This window comes from Acomys minous, assembly GCF_964271855.1.
Source record: "Acomys minous genome assembly, chromosome: 1".
Taxonomy (NCBI): Eukaryota; Metazoa; Chordata; class Mammalia; order Rodentia; family Muridae; genus Acomys; species Acomys minous.
The window spans coordinates 81,820,438-81,834,934 of record NC_140483.1 but is presented as its reverse complement, the minus strand read 5'-3'; the positions used below and the strand labels follow the sequence as shown (position 1 = coordinate 81,834,934).

Genomic DNA, 14,497 nt, shown 5'->3' with positions numbered 1-14,497 from the left:
TTATTGTGATTTACGCAGAAACCACCTGATTTGCTTATAAGTTTAAGTAAACAAAATGATACATGGCATAAAATCTAAAATTCCAGGAGAGGAGGCCCTGCTTTCAGTCCTGAGAGCGCCCTGCTCATAGGAGCCTGGCTAAGGTCTGTCTCCTTCCCCAAGCATCACCCTCTTTCACACACAGTTTAGAGAATGAGTTATGACACTGTTTGAAACGCCAAGAATACATCATTTTGACCATAAGGACTGTTCATGTAGAAGTAATTATGGCGAGAATGGGATGGCCTTAAAAATCAATCTGGCTGCTGCCTCTCCTCAGGCAAGCATTTACCTTGGCCTACCAGCGGGTGCTGAGCTGGCCAGCTCTCTGCTGATGTTCTGCATGCCTCAGTGTCAATTAACACTGTTGATGACACAGGATCGACTCCTTTGTCTATGCCTAGCTGTTCAGTGCTTGTGGAGTAAACGCTAATGACAGATACAGCCGGATACTATTTTCAGTCTGATAGAAGGGCAAAGGCTGGCTTTTGCGGTCACAATCCTCTGACTCGCCCTTCCCTGCTCTCCCTCCCCCCCCCCCCCGCTCTCTCTCTCTCATGAACACTTTTTAAAGTTCTAGGGTCTTGAGGGGGAAAATAAGATCAGTTCTCTCAGTACAGTGTACAGGAGACTACACTGCCTGGGAGACAGGAAAGCACACTGTTCTACTAATCAAGCCAGGAACCAATAGTACCTGTGCCAAAAACAGCCTTTGTGCTTTAGGCTCCGATCTGGCCACCCCGTCCTGTTATAAGACACAGCTGCTGGCACCACTTGTATCCCCAACCAAGAGCCTGGAAAGAAAGGCACCTCTTGCAAGGCCTACTCCACTGAGGGCTGCCTGCCTGCTTGCCTTCCATCTTCCTTCTTTCTTTCCTTCCTTCCTTCCAATGGCTGGAGGATGCTGCAGAGCCTTTGAACTGGTACAAATCTATCCTTTTTTTTTCTTCTCGAGAATGTTTACTACTTTCAAAGGATTCTCAGTGACGTCTCTACCTCTGAGCATGCTACTAACACCCAGAGTCAAATGACACTGTCACTGTCAGTCCTCTGTAACTACATAATTTTTTAGCAAATGGTGTTCTACCCTAAGGTGCATGCATGCAAGCGAAAGAGAAAAACAGAGAGAGAGAGAGAGAGAGAGAGAGAGAGAGAGAGGGGGGGGGGGGAGGGAGAGGGATTCATAATATTATCATTGGTGGGCTGTTTGTGTTTAAGCAATGTTGCAGCAATAAATCTCTATAATGATGCTAAATTGTAAATTATCATCTGGGTTTTATAAATGTTTTAAATGTGGTGGTTACAAAGGAGGCTTTTATTATAAAGTAACAGAGGACATTTTTACTGCATCATTAACTTGCGCTACTCAAATAAGTAATTAAGGATCAATTAAACAGTTTCTTTGTCCTGGGATTTTTAAGCACAAGTTTATTTAATCCCCACCCCCACCTAATAGAGGGAACACCACGATTCAGCCACTCCTAAAATGACTGTTGACTTGGTCTTTCAGAGTTTGGTTCTGTGGTTGGAGGACCAACCACAAGCCCAACCACGAGAAGCCTGAAGGCAGAGACTCAGGCCTGCCTGAGAGATGTGGCAACCTCACCAGTGGAGGATGTTGTGTGAGCACTCAACACAATCCACAGTGCAATGCACAGAGAGAACCCAAAGGCCCTGTAGAGATGCTTACCAACGGGCTGGAAGTGTGCGCAGGTGGTAGGATGCTTGACCAGCTCGCATGAAGCCCAGGTAAGCCAGGTATGATGCCCTAATGTGTAAGCCCGGTGCTGGAGAGATGGAGTCAGGAGGAGGAGGAAGAGGAGGAGGAGCTCAAAGTCATCCTAGCTAGGCACAGTGAGTTTGGAGCCAGCCTGAGCTATAAGAGACCCTGTATATAAAGACTCTTAGCACAGAAGGGACTTGGGCTGTGTGTTTCTCGTGTGAAACACACTTCTGAACCCTTTACCCAAGACAGGCCCTTCTGCTCAAAAGCAGGAGCCCAGGAAAGTTACTCACCAGATGCAGGTGGCTGGTCACTGGGGGAATTCCCAGACCCCGTTGGTCCCCTCTCCGAGCTTGGAAGCTTTCCATCAGGCCTGTCCTGAGGCTGCTCTCCTGCCTCTTTCGTGTTGCCTGCTGCTTCACTGGGAAGACCCATGCTGTAGGCACACTGGGGCAATGGTCCACATTTCAGGGACCCCGTAAGGGGTTCATGGTCCTCCCCGGGAGTGTTCCCACTGCCTGTGTAGCCATCTGTTGAATTGGAGCTGGCCGCCCAGGGTAGGCAACTGTCACCCTCTATTTCTTTCTTCAAGTACTTTTCAGGGGACTCAGGCATACAGTCAGTCCTGCATGGAGGCTCAGTGAACTCACAGCCTTCAGAATCCACCGTGCTCTCCGTCCCTGTGAAGCACTGGCTTAAACTATCATTCTCCCCCACTTCCAGGGGCTCGTGGAAAGGGGGTGTGGATTTGCTTCCAGGCTGGATCAGGAACAGCGAACCATTAGGGGGCTGCGAGAGCCGGTCTGTGTATTCGTCTTCTGTGGGCATCTTCCTTGAGACGTCCCCCTGCGTCTCAACCTCGCTGACCAGTGTAAACATCCTGACATCTCCGCCTTCTGCACAGGGCCCCCCTGTTGCACACCCAGGCCCACAGACTCCGGCAACACCATCTTCCGGATAACATGTGTCTTCTGGAGCCATCTTCTCCTCCAGCGTCATTAGTAAGATACCTTCACACACTTCTTGCTGACTGGAGCTTGCTGAGTGGGAACCAACACATCGGTCCCCTGAGGCCTCCTGGGGATGTGAGTTCAGAAGGCAAAGACCTTAATATCCAGAGTTAGTACAACCTCTTCTCCTAACCACTGCTGAAAAGTGTTGCTACGGCCTGTTTATACCCTGGCAGGTACAGATATCCCCTACTCTATGGTTTTATTTATGCTGCTTAAAATGAGAGAATACGGAAGAAGTCTAGAAAAATGATACAACCAGAAATGACTGGATCTTTACCGCAAGGAATAGCATCTGTACTCCTATACAAGCAAAGAGATAATCCAAGTAACACGTGACTATGGCGTGTCTATAACAAAGCAACAACAAGATGTAGCTAAGCACTAAATTGCAGGCAGTAGCCAGCTGTGGCAAGGATTAGTTGTGCGTGTCTTGTAATTTAACAAATGAGCAAGCTTATTGAGGATGAAAGGAGTCAGGAGTGATGCTGGGAAGGAAAGATTCAGGCAGGAAAAGGAGCAGACGAGGCCGGACCTTGTAGTATCGAGCTGAATTATAGAAACCAGCCCAATGTCTGCAGTTGTTGTATTTTATACTGTAGAACAGATGCAAAGGGCAAACTTGAATAATCAGCATCTTAACATCAAACGTGGGTTGGGAAATAGTTAAGTCACTTTGCAGTTTTGTTTTAGATTTTTGAGACAGGGTCTTATGTAACCGAGGCTGGCCTTATTATTGAGTAAATAATGATGCTGAACTTCTTGTCCTCCTGCCTCTACTCCCCTCCCCCCCTCGCCCGCCCCGCCCCAGATGCTTGGAGTACTTGCAAGCACCACCAAGGCCAGTTTACTCAATGCGGGATTGAATTCGTGTTTTGTGCCTGCTAAGCAAGCATTCTTTCAACTAGGCTGCATACCCAGTGCTACTACTGAGCAAACGTATGCATTCATTTATTTATGTACTTATTCTTAAGGAGACAGTGAGAAGAACAGGAGCATTCATTCCTTTCTTCTTTAAAACAAGATTTATCTTCATTTTTAGTGTGTGTGTGTGTGTGTGTGTGTGTGTGTGTGTGTGTCTGTGTGTGTGTGTATGTGTGTGTGTCTGTGTGTGTGTGTGTGTCTGTGTGTCTGTGTGTGTGTCTGTGTGTATGTGTGTGTGTGTATGTGTGTGTGTATGTGTGTGTGTGTATGTGTGTATGTGTGTGTGTATGTGTGTGTGTGTATGTGTGTGTGTATGTATGTGTATGTGTGTATGTGTGTGTGTGTGTCTGTGTCTGTGTGTATGTGTGTATGTGTATGTGTGTCTGTGTGTGTGTGTCTGTGTGTATGTGTGTGTGTATGTGTGTGTGTGTGTATGTGTGTCTGTGTCTGTGTGTGTGTGTCTGTGTGTGTGTGTGTGTGTGTATGTGTGTGTGTGTGTGTGTGCGTGTGTGTGTTGCCCCAGGAGGCCAGGAGAGGGCATAGGTTTCCACCCCTCCATGGTTGTGAGCTGTCTAACATAAGAACTGAACCTCAGCGCTCTGGAAGAGCTGCTCAACCACTGAGTCATGTCTCCAGCCACAGTCACTTTTTGTCTGTTTGTTTTGTTTTGTCTCTCCATTTTGGTAATTTTACTGTTAGACAAAGACTGTTCATTCCTAATGTACATTTAGACATTTAAGAACAGAGGAATACACTATCTCGAGTCACTCGATAGTGAGCCCAGACTCACTCTATTCATGCACGGAAAAAGCAAAGAATAAATCGATGTAATAAAGCGTAAGCTGTCAGTGAATTTGGGCGTTATGCATCAAGTCTTTCATTGCAGTAGTCTTAATATTTTTTTGCTTGTTTTTGAAATTATTTCGAAGCAGAAGATTTGTTAAATAACTACAGCGTAAAAGAAAGTCATAAAGGGAGAACCCAAGGAATCCATGCTAGGTGATCAAGGTCAGTTCTGAAAATACGTACACAGAGGCAACAGAACTAGAATAAAGACTGTTGTGTGGCTCAGAGGTGCTTGCCTAGCATGCTTGGGGCCAGTCAGTTTCCAGCCTGGGGCTCAGCGGAGCATCGGGAATGGGGCATAATAAGGACACTGGGCACCGACTTACTCAACAGGGATCGGTTCTGGGACTGGAGTTTAACTGCCTGGTAAGCAGTGCATGCTGTTCTAGAGCCTGTGGCAGCACTTAAAGGAAGCATTAAACACTTTTACCTTATTTCCACTTAGGCTACTGCAAGCGTCATTGACCCAGTTCCACAAATCAGCTGGAAAAAAAACAAACAAAAAGCAAAGACGAGAACTTCATGTTATAATTTTTTTTACTTATTCTTAATCTAAATTTTATTTTATATATTTAACTTATACAGCATGGAATCAGTGTAGGTGGCAAAGTAGTTACCATAATGAAATGGGTTAACTCATCCACCATGTCAAATGCTGTGGCAAGAATAGCTAAAATTGACTTAATTAGCAAAAATTTTCATACAGTGCAATATTCTCTGAATGTGTTTATGTGATACATCTGTTACTGTAGTCTTTGACCTACAAAGAAGGTACAGGTGGGACAGTATTCTGTGAAGATAGTTTTATCCTACCCCTTATGAAAATTCAATGTTTTCTCACTATTAAGACTGAAGTAAGGAGCTGCAGATTCTTATGGTTTTTGGTTTTGGTTGTATACGTTTATGTGGTGTGCATGCATGTAGGTATGTATGCTTGCTGTGCATGCATATCCACATCCATGTTCACATGTGTATGCCCTTCCTTGTGTGCCCATCTGTGTGTGTGTGTGTGTGTGTGTGTGTGTGTTCAGCCCTTCTCCCCTCTCCCCTCCGCCTTCTGCTCCTCCTCTCCCCTGCTACACACATACTCTCTCCCGTTCTCTTTCCCCTCCATCTCTTTCTTCTCCTCACTCCCATCACCCAGTGCTCAGGATCAAACTCAGGGCTTTCCATATGTTAGGCAAGCACCTTAGCAGTAGGTATAGCCCTATCCCTTGGACTTTTGGTTCTAATGACGGGCTCTTCCTGTGTTCCCCAGGCTGGCCTTAAACTCTTCCTTTGTCAGCCTGCTGAGGGTCAAGATTGCAAGCTCAGTGAGATGTGCTTTGCTTCTTGAACATGAGTTTTCCAGCACCCCCTCCCCTGCCACCGAAACCTACTTAAAGATGAAAAGAGAACCAACCCCACAAAACTGCCATAAAACTGTCCTTTGACTTCCACATATGTGTGATGCATGGCACATATGGCTATACATATATCACAAACACATAATAAGTTTAAAAACCTAAGTGATTATGATATATCTGAAAAAATAACCTAAAGCCTGCCATCCCTTTATTAAAAGCACACCTCTTTTAGCAATGTCATATAAAAGTAAAACATGATGTGATGTTTTAAAACATGATCAAACTTTTTATAGATATCCCCAAGAAATGAAGTAACAGCGGTTTCTTTATTTTAAAAATAAGCCTCTAAATTCCAAAAATATAGTTATCTATCATTATATTAGATTCACATTTCAAAATAATATCCCAATCAAAATTTCCCCAACCTATCCACTTATATGAGCATTTGCCTATGTTTAAATAGGTATATCCAAAGGAGATATATTACAGGATTAATTAATTTATTTATTAACTACAGCCCTTGTGTATGGAGTGCTGCACAGAGAACCAACTTGGGCTCCCAGCAATGACCCACGAGCAATTTCAGAAAGGCCGAATATTATATATGTGCACACAGATTGGTCATTATTTTTGCGACTAGAAAACAAAAACTCAGACACAAACAGTACTTATCTTAGGGTGCAAATATACTTTAGTTGATGAACCTGAGTTTGGCCCCCAAAACTTGGTGGTAGGAGAGAACCAATTCCACAAAGTTGTCCTCTGACCTCCACGTGTGACACTGTGGCACATGCACGCACACATACATCATGAATACACATAAATTTTGTATTTATTTATTCTATGTGCATTGCTGTTTTGCCTGCATGTATGTCTATGTGAGGGTGTCAGGTCCTCTGGAACTGGAGTTAAGACAGTTGTGAGATAGCAGGTGGGTGCTGGGAATCGATCTAGGGTCCTCTGGAAGAGCAGCCGGTGCTCTTAAACACTGAACTATATCATTTCAGCCCCATAAGTAAAAAGTTTAAGAAGTAGACTCCGCGACAGTCAGGGACAATCTACTCATCTCCTAAGATACTTCCTTGGAAAGTATCCATATTCTTCAACGCAGGCTGGCCTTGAACTCACAGAGATTCACCTGCCTCTGCCTCCCAAATGCTGTGATTAAACGCGTGCACCACCACCGCCTGGCCAATGCAACTTTTCAGACGCCGCCATAGAAGTAGTACCTGTCAGCGCCTTTCCTCCCTTCCTGTAGTAAACGCCAAAGCCGACGGCAGCTACTAACACCACAGAGACGAAAAGCAGCAGAATGATGAGACTGGGCAAGTACACCTGTGCTTCTGTGGAGAAGAAAACATGGCATGAAAGGTTATTCATTTTACCAAATTAAAAAATAAAGTCCTATAAATAACCCAACCCAAGAATCAAGAATCAAGGAAGTGGAGAGCTCCCACACTAACTGCAGACAGTTCCCAGGTGGGCGAGGATGTACTCCACAGCTTAGACCACTGAGCTCAAGGGCGTCCCCTCCAGGGAGGCCAGCCCAGGACCACAGTCCTAGCTCTATCCTAGAATAAGTGAACTGCCATCCACCAAGCTGTCCAGGTCCTCTGAGTTTGTCATCCAGCAACCTGAATTTCTTGATGACAGTCTGTTATTGTTGTTCTGTGGCCTGGTTTTCCCGCCACATTAGAAAGATCTTTCCTTCATCTGCTCTCCTCTGAGATGCAGGCCCACTCACACTAACCCACTCACCTACAGCAAGCAGACAGAAGCTTCAGTTTACCAGAAACTTCCTGATAAACTTTCAAAAACATATTTAGAATAGCTTAGTCCACACAGACTTACAGATGATCCCAGCAGAGTCTAACAAGTCACCCTCTTTGGCTTGATCCGAATCTCCACATAGACACCCTCACTATGACTATCACCTGTACCATGCCCGGGCAGTGGCATTGACATTTATGTTTATGGCTTACCCCTAACTCAGTGTAAAAGAAAATGTATTATCAAGTAGCCTAGCATGTGGAAAGCACTGGGTCAAATCCACAGCAAACAGAAGGAAGAAGAAGAAGAAGAAGAAGAAGAAGAAGAAGAAGAACAACAACAACAACAACAACAACAACAACAACAACAACAACAACAAGAACAAGAAGAAGAACAACAACAACAACACAACAAGAACAATAACAACAACAACAAGAAGAAGAAGCAGAAGAACAAGAACAAGAACAAGAACAAGAACAAGAACAAGAACAAGAAGAACAAGAAGAACAACAACAACACAACAAGAACAATAACAACAACAAGAAGAAGAAGAAGAAGCAGAAGAACAAGAAGAAGAACAAGAAGAACAAGAAGAAGAACAAGAAGAAGAACAAGAACAACAACAACAACAACACAACAAGAACAATAACAAGAAGAAGAACAAGAACAAGAACAACAACAACAACAACAAGAACAAGAACAAGAAGAACAAGAACAACAAGAACAACAACAACAACACAACAAGAACAATAACAACAAGAAGAAGAAGAACAAGGAGAAGAACAAGAACAACAACAACAACAACAACAACAACAACAACTAGAAGAAGAACAATAACAACAATAAGAAGAACAAGAACAAGAAGAACAAGAACACGAAAAACAAGAACAAGAAGAAGAAACAGAAGAACAAGAACATGAAGAAGAAGAAGAAGAAGAAGAACAACAACAACAACAACAAGAGCAATAACAAGAACAAGAAGAGAAGCAACAACAAGAAGAAAATAAGAACAACAAGAAGAAGGAGAAGAAATAACAAGAAGGACAGCAACAAGAACAAGAAGAGAAGGGAGCAAGGAGAGCATTTGGAATTAAAATATTTATTAAAATGATGGAGGAGAGAAGCTAGAAAGATGGCTCAGCAGTTAAAGCCCTGGCTGCTCTTCAGAGGACCCATGTTCAATTCCAGCACCTACAGGGTGACTAATGTGAGTGTCTGCAACCATCATAGGAGATCCAACACCCTCTCTGGCCTCCTCGGAGGGTCAAGCATGCATGCTTTGCAGAGGCATACATAGAGATAAAACACTGAAGTTCATAAAATAAATAAACAAGTATTTGTTTAAAGCTCATACTGTTTAAAACAAAACAAAATTGCTACTCTTCCAAAGGACCCAGATTGGATTCTCAGCACCCACATGGCAGCTCACAACTGTTTGCAACTCCAGTGCTGGCGGATCCTATGCCCTCTTCCAGCCTCCTTGATCACTGCACAAACATAGATGTAGTCAACATATCCATATACATAAAATAAAGAAGAATAAATATTTTAAACAATGAAATAAAATACTGATGAAAAGTGAAAATAATACCGAGATCATGGTGGATAGGATGAGGTGAAAAGCACAAATGAATCTCTGTAGATACAGATTATCATCCTAGAGAGGCCACCCTGGAGCCATGTACCACTCACAAGCTCTACTCATCATACCCTTGGGTGGTTTTCTCAGTGTCAGAGAAGAGCTGCAGACCACGTCTGATGTCTTTGTCCCTTGGTGTGCTTCTATCATTCCAAGCAGGGTGCAGCTGTGAGGAGAGAAAGCAGGCGATGGCTGTGGTCTAACACTTTCAATTTTAAAAACCAAACAAAGCTAGAGTGCCAGCTCCCACAGGAAGGGAAGCCATATCTTTCCTGATGCTTGCATCCCCCGCCTTGGCACGGGAGCAGAAGCCCTCAGAGGTGCACGGAGAGCTTGGAGAATGCTCTGAGAAGTACTGAAACGTAGTGGGCAAGAATGGAGGGACGTCAGGAAAGAGGAGTCCCACTGCTGAGAGTCTTGATGAGCACACATCAGAAGATAAAAACAGTCTCAATGTAGAACCCGAATAGGATGCATTGGGAGACAGAGCGAGGTAAGATCTGACCGAGCCACATGTGCTGGGATACACCTGCAACCCTGAGAGCATAGTGAGACCCTGTCTGAAAACAGTGAAAGGTGGGCCAGGGGAGAAGCCGAAGCAACAGCAGGAGCAGCTCCTTACACTTATAACCAGTATTAAACAACAGGATGCAAGGGAGACCCAAGGAGTCCATTGCACGGAACTCATGGGAGGTGCCATACTACATACATACATACATGTATGTAAATATATGTATATGTGTGTATATATACATATATATGTATGTATGTGTATGTGTGTATATATTTGTGTGTGTGTGTGTGTGTGTATATATATATATATATATATATATATATATATATATATATATAGAGAGAGAGAGAGAGAGAGAGAGAGAGAGAGAAAGACTGTAAATCAGTCCCCAACCTCAAATCTAACAGTCAAAATGTGAAACTTTTGGAACACTGACATGAAATCACAACTAGGAAATCTCACATCATGAACCTCCATTTCACTCATAAAAATAATTTAGAGTGTTGGTATAAGGTGTACATGAGAGACAAAATTCTGTGGTTTCATCTGGCATCACTCTCCCCACCCCTCCCCAAAGAGTTATCACTACACATCCAAAAGTATGCCAGACCCTCAAACAGGTCCGTAGCCTCCTCCAAGCGTTTAGGTAAGGGAACTCACTGTGCATGTCCCACTACCACACTAACTCATCCCTGCAGAGAACCCAGACCTGCTTACATAGGAGCTTGTAAGCAAGTGCTAGGGTGGGCTGGGGTGGGCTGGAGAGATGGCTCAGTGGTTAAGAGCACCGACTGCTCTTCCTAGAGGTCCTGAGTTCAATTCCCAGCAACCACATGGTGGCTCACAATCATTTATAATGTGATCTGATGCCCTCTTCTGGCCTACAGGTGTATACGCAGGCAGAGCACAGTATACATAATAATAAATATTTTTTTAAAAAAGAAAGAAAGAAAAGGAAGTGCTGGTGCAATTCCACAGTGAGATACATGGCAGGCGTAAGAAGCCACAGAGACTCCCAATTCAGAGTAGAAAAAAAAATCACCAGGTAACCCAGAATGTACTAGGTCCTGGGTTCATCCTCAGCAACAAAAATCATAAATAAATACATCTGAAATTAAACTATTGATTAAAAACAAAGTATCAAGATGGTTGTACATGGGATGAAACAAAAGGCACAGATGAACCTGTTATTCAGTATATAAAGAGCTTCAGTATTACACAAGAAAACCCAAGGTATATTGGGTACCACACTTACACAGACCAGGGCTACCTGTGTGCACACATTTCCAGATGACTAAACCAGTGATGATGGGATATAGGAGTAGTGATGACGACAATGGTTTAACTCAGGCAGGGGACATGGCTCCGACATAGAGGGCATGTCTAGCATAACTGGAGCCCTTACCCTCCACCCATAGTAGCCCCCCCCACCCCACCCCCTACAAAGCTCCAGCACACGCTGGGTCCAGCAGTGGGCCTGCCTGCCTCATTCCCACTGTGGCATGGATGGACATGGGTGGCAACGCCCTCAAACCGCCTTTCACCCAGAGCTGCTGAGGAGGGTGTCAATACCCAACAGCTCCTTGGGCTTCCACACACACAGATGGTCACTTACTTGGTCCAGGGTCTGCACTTGTCTGTGGATGAAATGACATCTGAGAAGAAGCCCAGGGGGCAGGGCACGCACACCGTGTCTGTGTTGAGCTGCACTGTCAAAGACAAAAACCAACAGATCAAAAGCAGAGGGACACTTAGAGACCGGCCAGGACAGTGTCCCTGGAGCACTAGCCCCATCTTCCCCACGTCTGACTGGCTACCTTTATCTTCCCACCTTCAGCTCCTCCAGGCTTGGGTGGAGGAAGTGCTTACTGAGTTATTGTCAGAAACTGGCTTTTTTCATGTCAGGCCTCTGAGGCTAATGTCTGATGTCCAGCTAAGACCAGCTCTGCCTGGTCCGTTCCTACCCAGAGCCACTATCTTATGCTTCAACATATTTCCTCTTTAGTCTTACGTAGCTGGATCTTGCTGTGCGGCTATTTCCAGCCTTCATGGCTGCATCAGCTTTTGTCTTCCATAAAATGTAGTGCATCCTGTTACTGCCCTTAAGGGAAATGTGTTCTTCCAAATGCAAGACACCTTATTACTCTAAAATTGGTGTGTGTGTGTGTGTGGTGTGTGTGTGTGTGTGTGTGTGTGTGTGTGTGTGTGTGTGTGTGTTATCTGAAACATTTCTAGTTCCAAGCGTTTTGGATATGGGCTATATGATACTATTCACTACAAATGTTACTATTTTAAAATCCAGGACAAATGAAATGCCTGCCAGCAGTTCACTTAGTAAATAAATGATGGTGCATTGCCACAGTGACACGACCAACTTCCTTTCACAGGGCTGGGAAGTGTAATGGTAGCTACACTTTTTTCCCCCTCCCTCAAAACAAAGGCAAAAACAAAACAAAACAAAAAATGCTTGTAAGTCTCTTGTTCCTATACAAAGGATTGGTGTCAGGGTCTTCTGCCAAGGGCTGGGCATAACTACCTTACACCTTTTAGGCCTATGGCGCCTGCTGTAATTGCTCATAGCACAAAAGAGATCATAAACAGTATGTGAAGCAAATGGACTGGGCTGTGTCCCAAGAAAACTTAAATGCAAGTGATGAGACTCTTGCGTTTATCCACAGTGCTCAGAACACAAGCTGGTCTTGACCAATCAGCTTGATTCACACTCATACTCCTCCTGAGTGAAGTCAGCAAAGCGAGAGATGCCTCAAGCTCTGCGTGTCCTATCTTTATTGCAACTGGCACTTGACGCTTTGGTAGGCGCAAGTGAACAGCACTGACTACACATGAAAACAACATCAGACCTAGTCCCAAAACCACAAATGACTTCTGAAACTAGTAGCACTTTTATGATTTATTTTCACAAATATAAACCTAAAATAGGACATTAAAATTCTTGGTACATGCCTGGTAGGAAGTATATGCTTGATTTCTGTAATTTGGTTCAATAAATAAGATACATTGCCACACTGATATGGCCATGTGACCAGCTTTCAAGTAATTGTGACAAGGCCAGGACTGTTACTAACTAACATGAATTGAAATGGCATTTGAAAAGATGATCACAGGGGCTAGAGTTTGGTTCCTAGCACCCACAACAGTTAGCTCACAGCTGCCTAGAACACTCAGCTCCAGGAGATCCAAGGCCTCTGGCCTTCACATGCATGTACTTACACACACACACACACACACACACACACACACACACACATACACACACACAACTGCAAATCAAAAATAACAGATTAGTGCAATCTAGAAGATTCTGAGAAGGGTTCCCTTCCATCCGCCGGACTTCTGTGTGATTCTTGGGTGACCCTGGAGAAGTACCCTGAAGGCCTTCCTTCCCTTCTCCCTTTTACAGCCAGGCTCCTCACACTAACAGAAGGAGCTACACTTCTCTCTGCTCCAACCTCTGCTGTGGACCCAAATCATAGCGGTGCTAAACTGAGCCAGAAGTTCTCTTTCCCTACTGACCCAGAGCAAAAGTGTCATGGGGGAAAATGGTGTTTGGGACCGGGTCACCAGTTTTTGAATTCAAACATACTGCAAGTTGTGGCGTGAGTGACTTTTGTTGGGGAGTGGGGGACTCTTGAAGCCCAGGCCAGCCTCAAACTCACTGTGCAGCTAAGGATGACCTTGAACTTCTGGTCCTCCTGCCTTTACTGTCAAAGTGCTAGGATTATGAGTGAGCACCGCCATAGTAGATTTTATTCAATACCAGGGATCAGATCCAAGGCTTCATACATGCTAGGTAAGCAGTCTACCAACTAACTAAGCGTATTCCCACAGCTTCATGAGTGAATTCTTACTCATCCACCTCAGATCTACCTACCACCAAAAAGGTATCTTTGCCAAGGGTTGAAAGCAGAGAGAATTGTTAGGTCCCAAGCCCTGGCCAAAGGCTAACTGGGGTGCCTAGTAACATATCAAAGCTGATGCCAGGTTCTCCAGGCTTTCCTTAGTCCCTGCTACAGGGTCCCCTGGCTGCCACACCCTGCCCCCTACACTGAACTCTCTAGCTCAGGGGCTGGGCTGCCCTTCCCCCAGCTTCTTCTCCCCATATAATCCAGCCATTTTGGCGACACTGGTCCTTTCCTCCTGTCCCCCACCCCACCCTTACCTTCCTGGCCTCCTTGTCTTCTGGCTCTCATCTTTCCCTGCTCTCCTCACATGGCCCTGCTCAGAGTCATGCTCACTCTGGACTCTCCCAGACTCCTCTGCCTCTGGCTGAGCTCTCCCTCATATCTGCAAAGAGCCTTCTCCCCCCCACCCCCACCCCCACCCCGCAGTCATATCCTCCTTTTACTCCTTTTTTTTTTCATTTTCATTTTTTCTCATCCTCCAGACATATGAGGGTACCTTGTTTACCCTTGTCTATTCTAAAAACAGAATTTGGAGGGAACCACTGTGGTAGGGAGGTCTGTCTTTACTAATTAAAAGGTCAAGTTGGCTTTTCCAAGAGAGAGAGGGCATGTGCAGGTGAGTCAGGACTCTGACGCAGAGGCCTGCCGTGCTGGCTAGACACATGCTTCCATGTGCGTTCAAATGATTAATATTTTAATTTTCCCAGCCCTGTCCAAGCACACTGGCTTTCAAATCATGCCTTTAAGTGAAAGCCTGGCAAGC

General features: G+C 44.7%; 1 protein-coding gene across 1 annotated transcript in view; it reads right to left on the bottom strand.

Moving 5' to 3' along the window:
- Positions 1-14,497, bottom strand: part of TNFRSF11A (TNF receptor superfamily member 11a) — a 60,098-nt gene that overhangs the window by 10,192 nt on the left and 35,409 nt on the right. The window contains exons 5-9 of the mRNA XM_084774264.1: positions 11,427-11,520; positions 9,369-9,463; positions 7,118-7,231; positions 4,973-5,025; positions 2,056-2,839 (exon numbers count right to left, since the gene is read on the bottom strand). Coding sequence (XP_084630390.1) covers positions 2,056-2,839; positions 4,973-5,025; positions 7,118-7,231; positions 9,369-9,463; positions 11,427-11,520 — 1,140 coding nt within the window. The remainder of the gene's footprint in view (positions 1-2,055; positions 2,840-4,972; positions 5,026-7,117; positions 7,232-9,368; positions 9,464-11,426; positions 11,521-14,497) is intronic.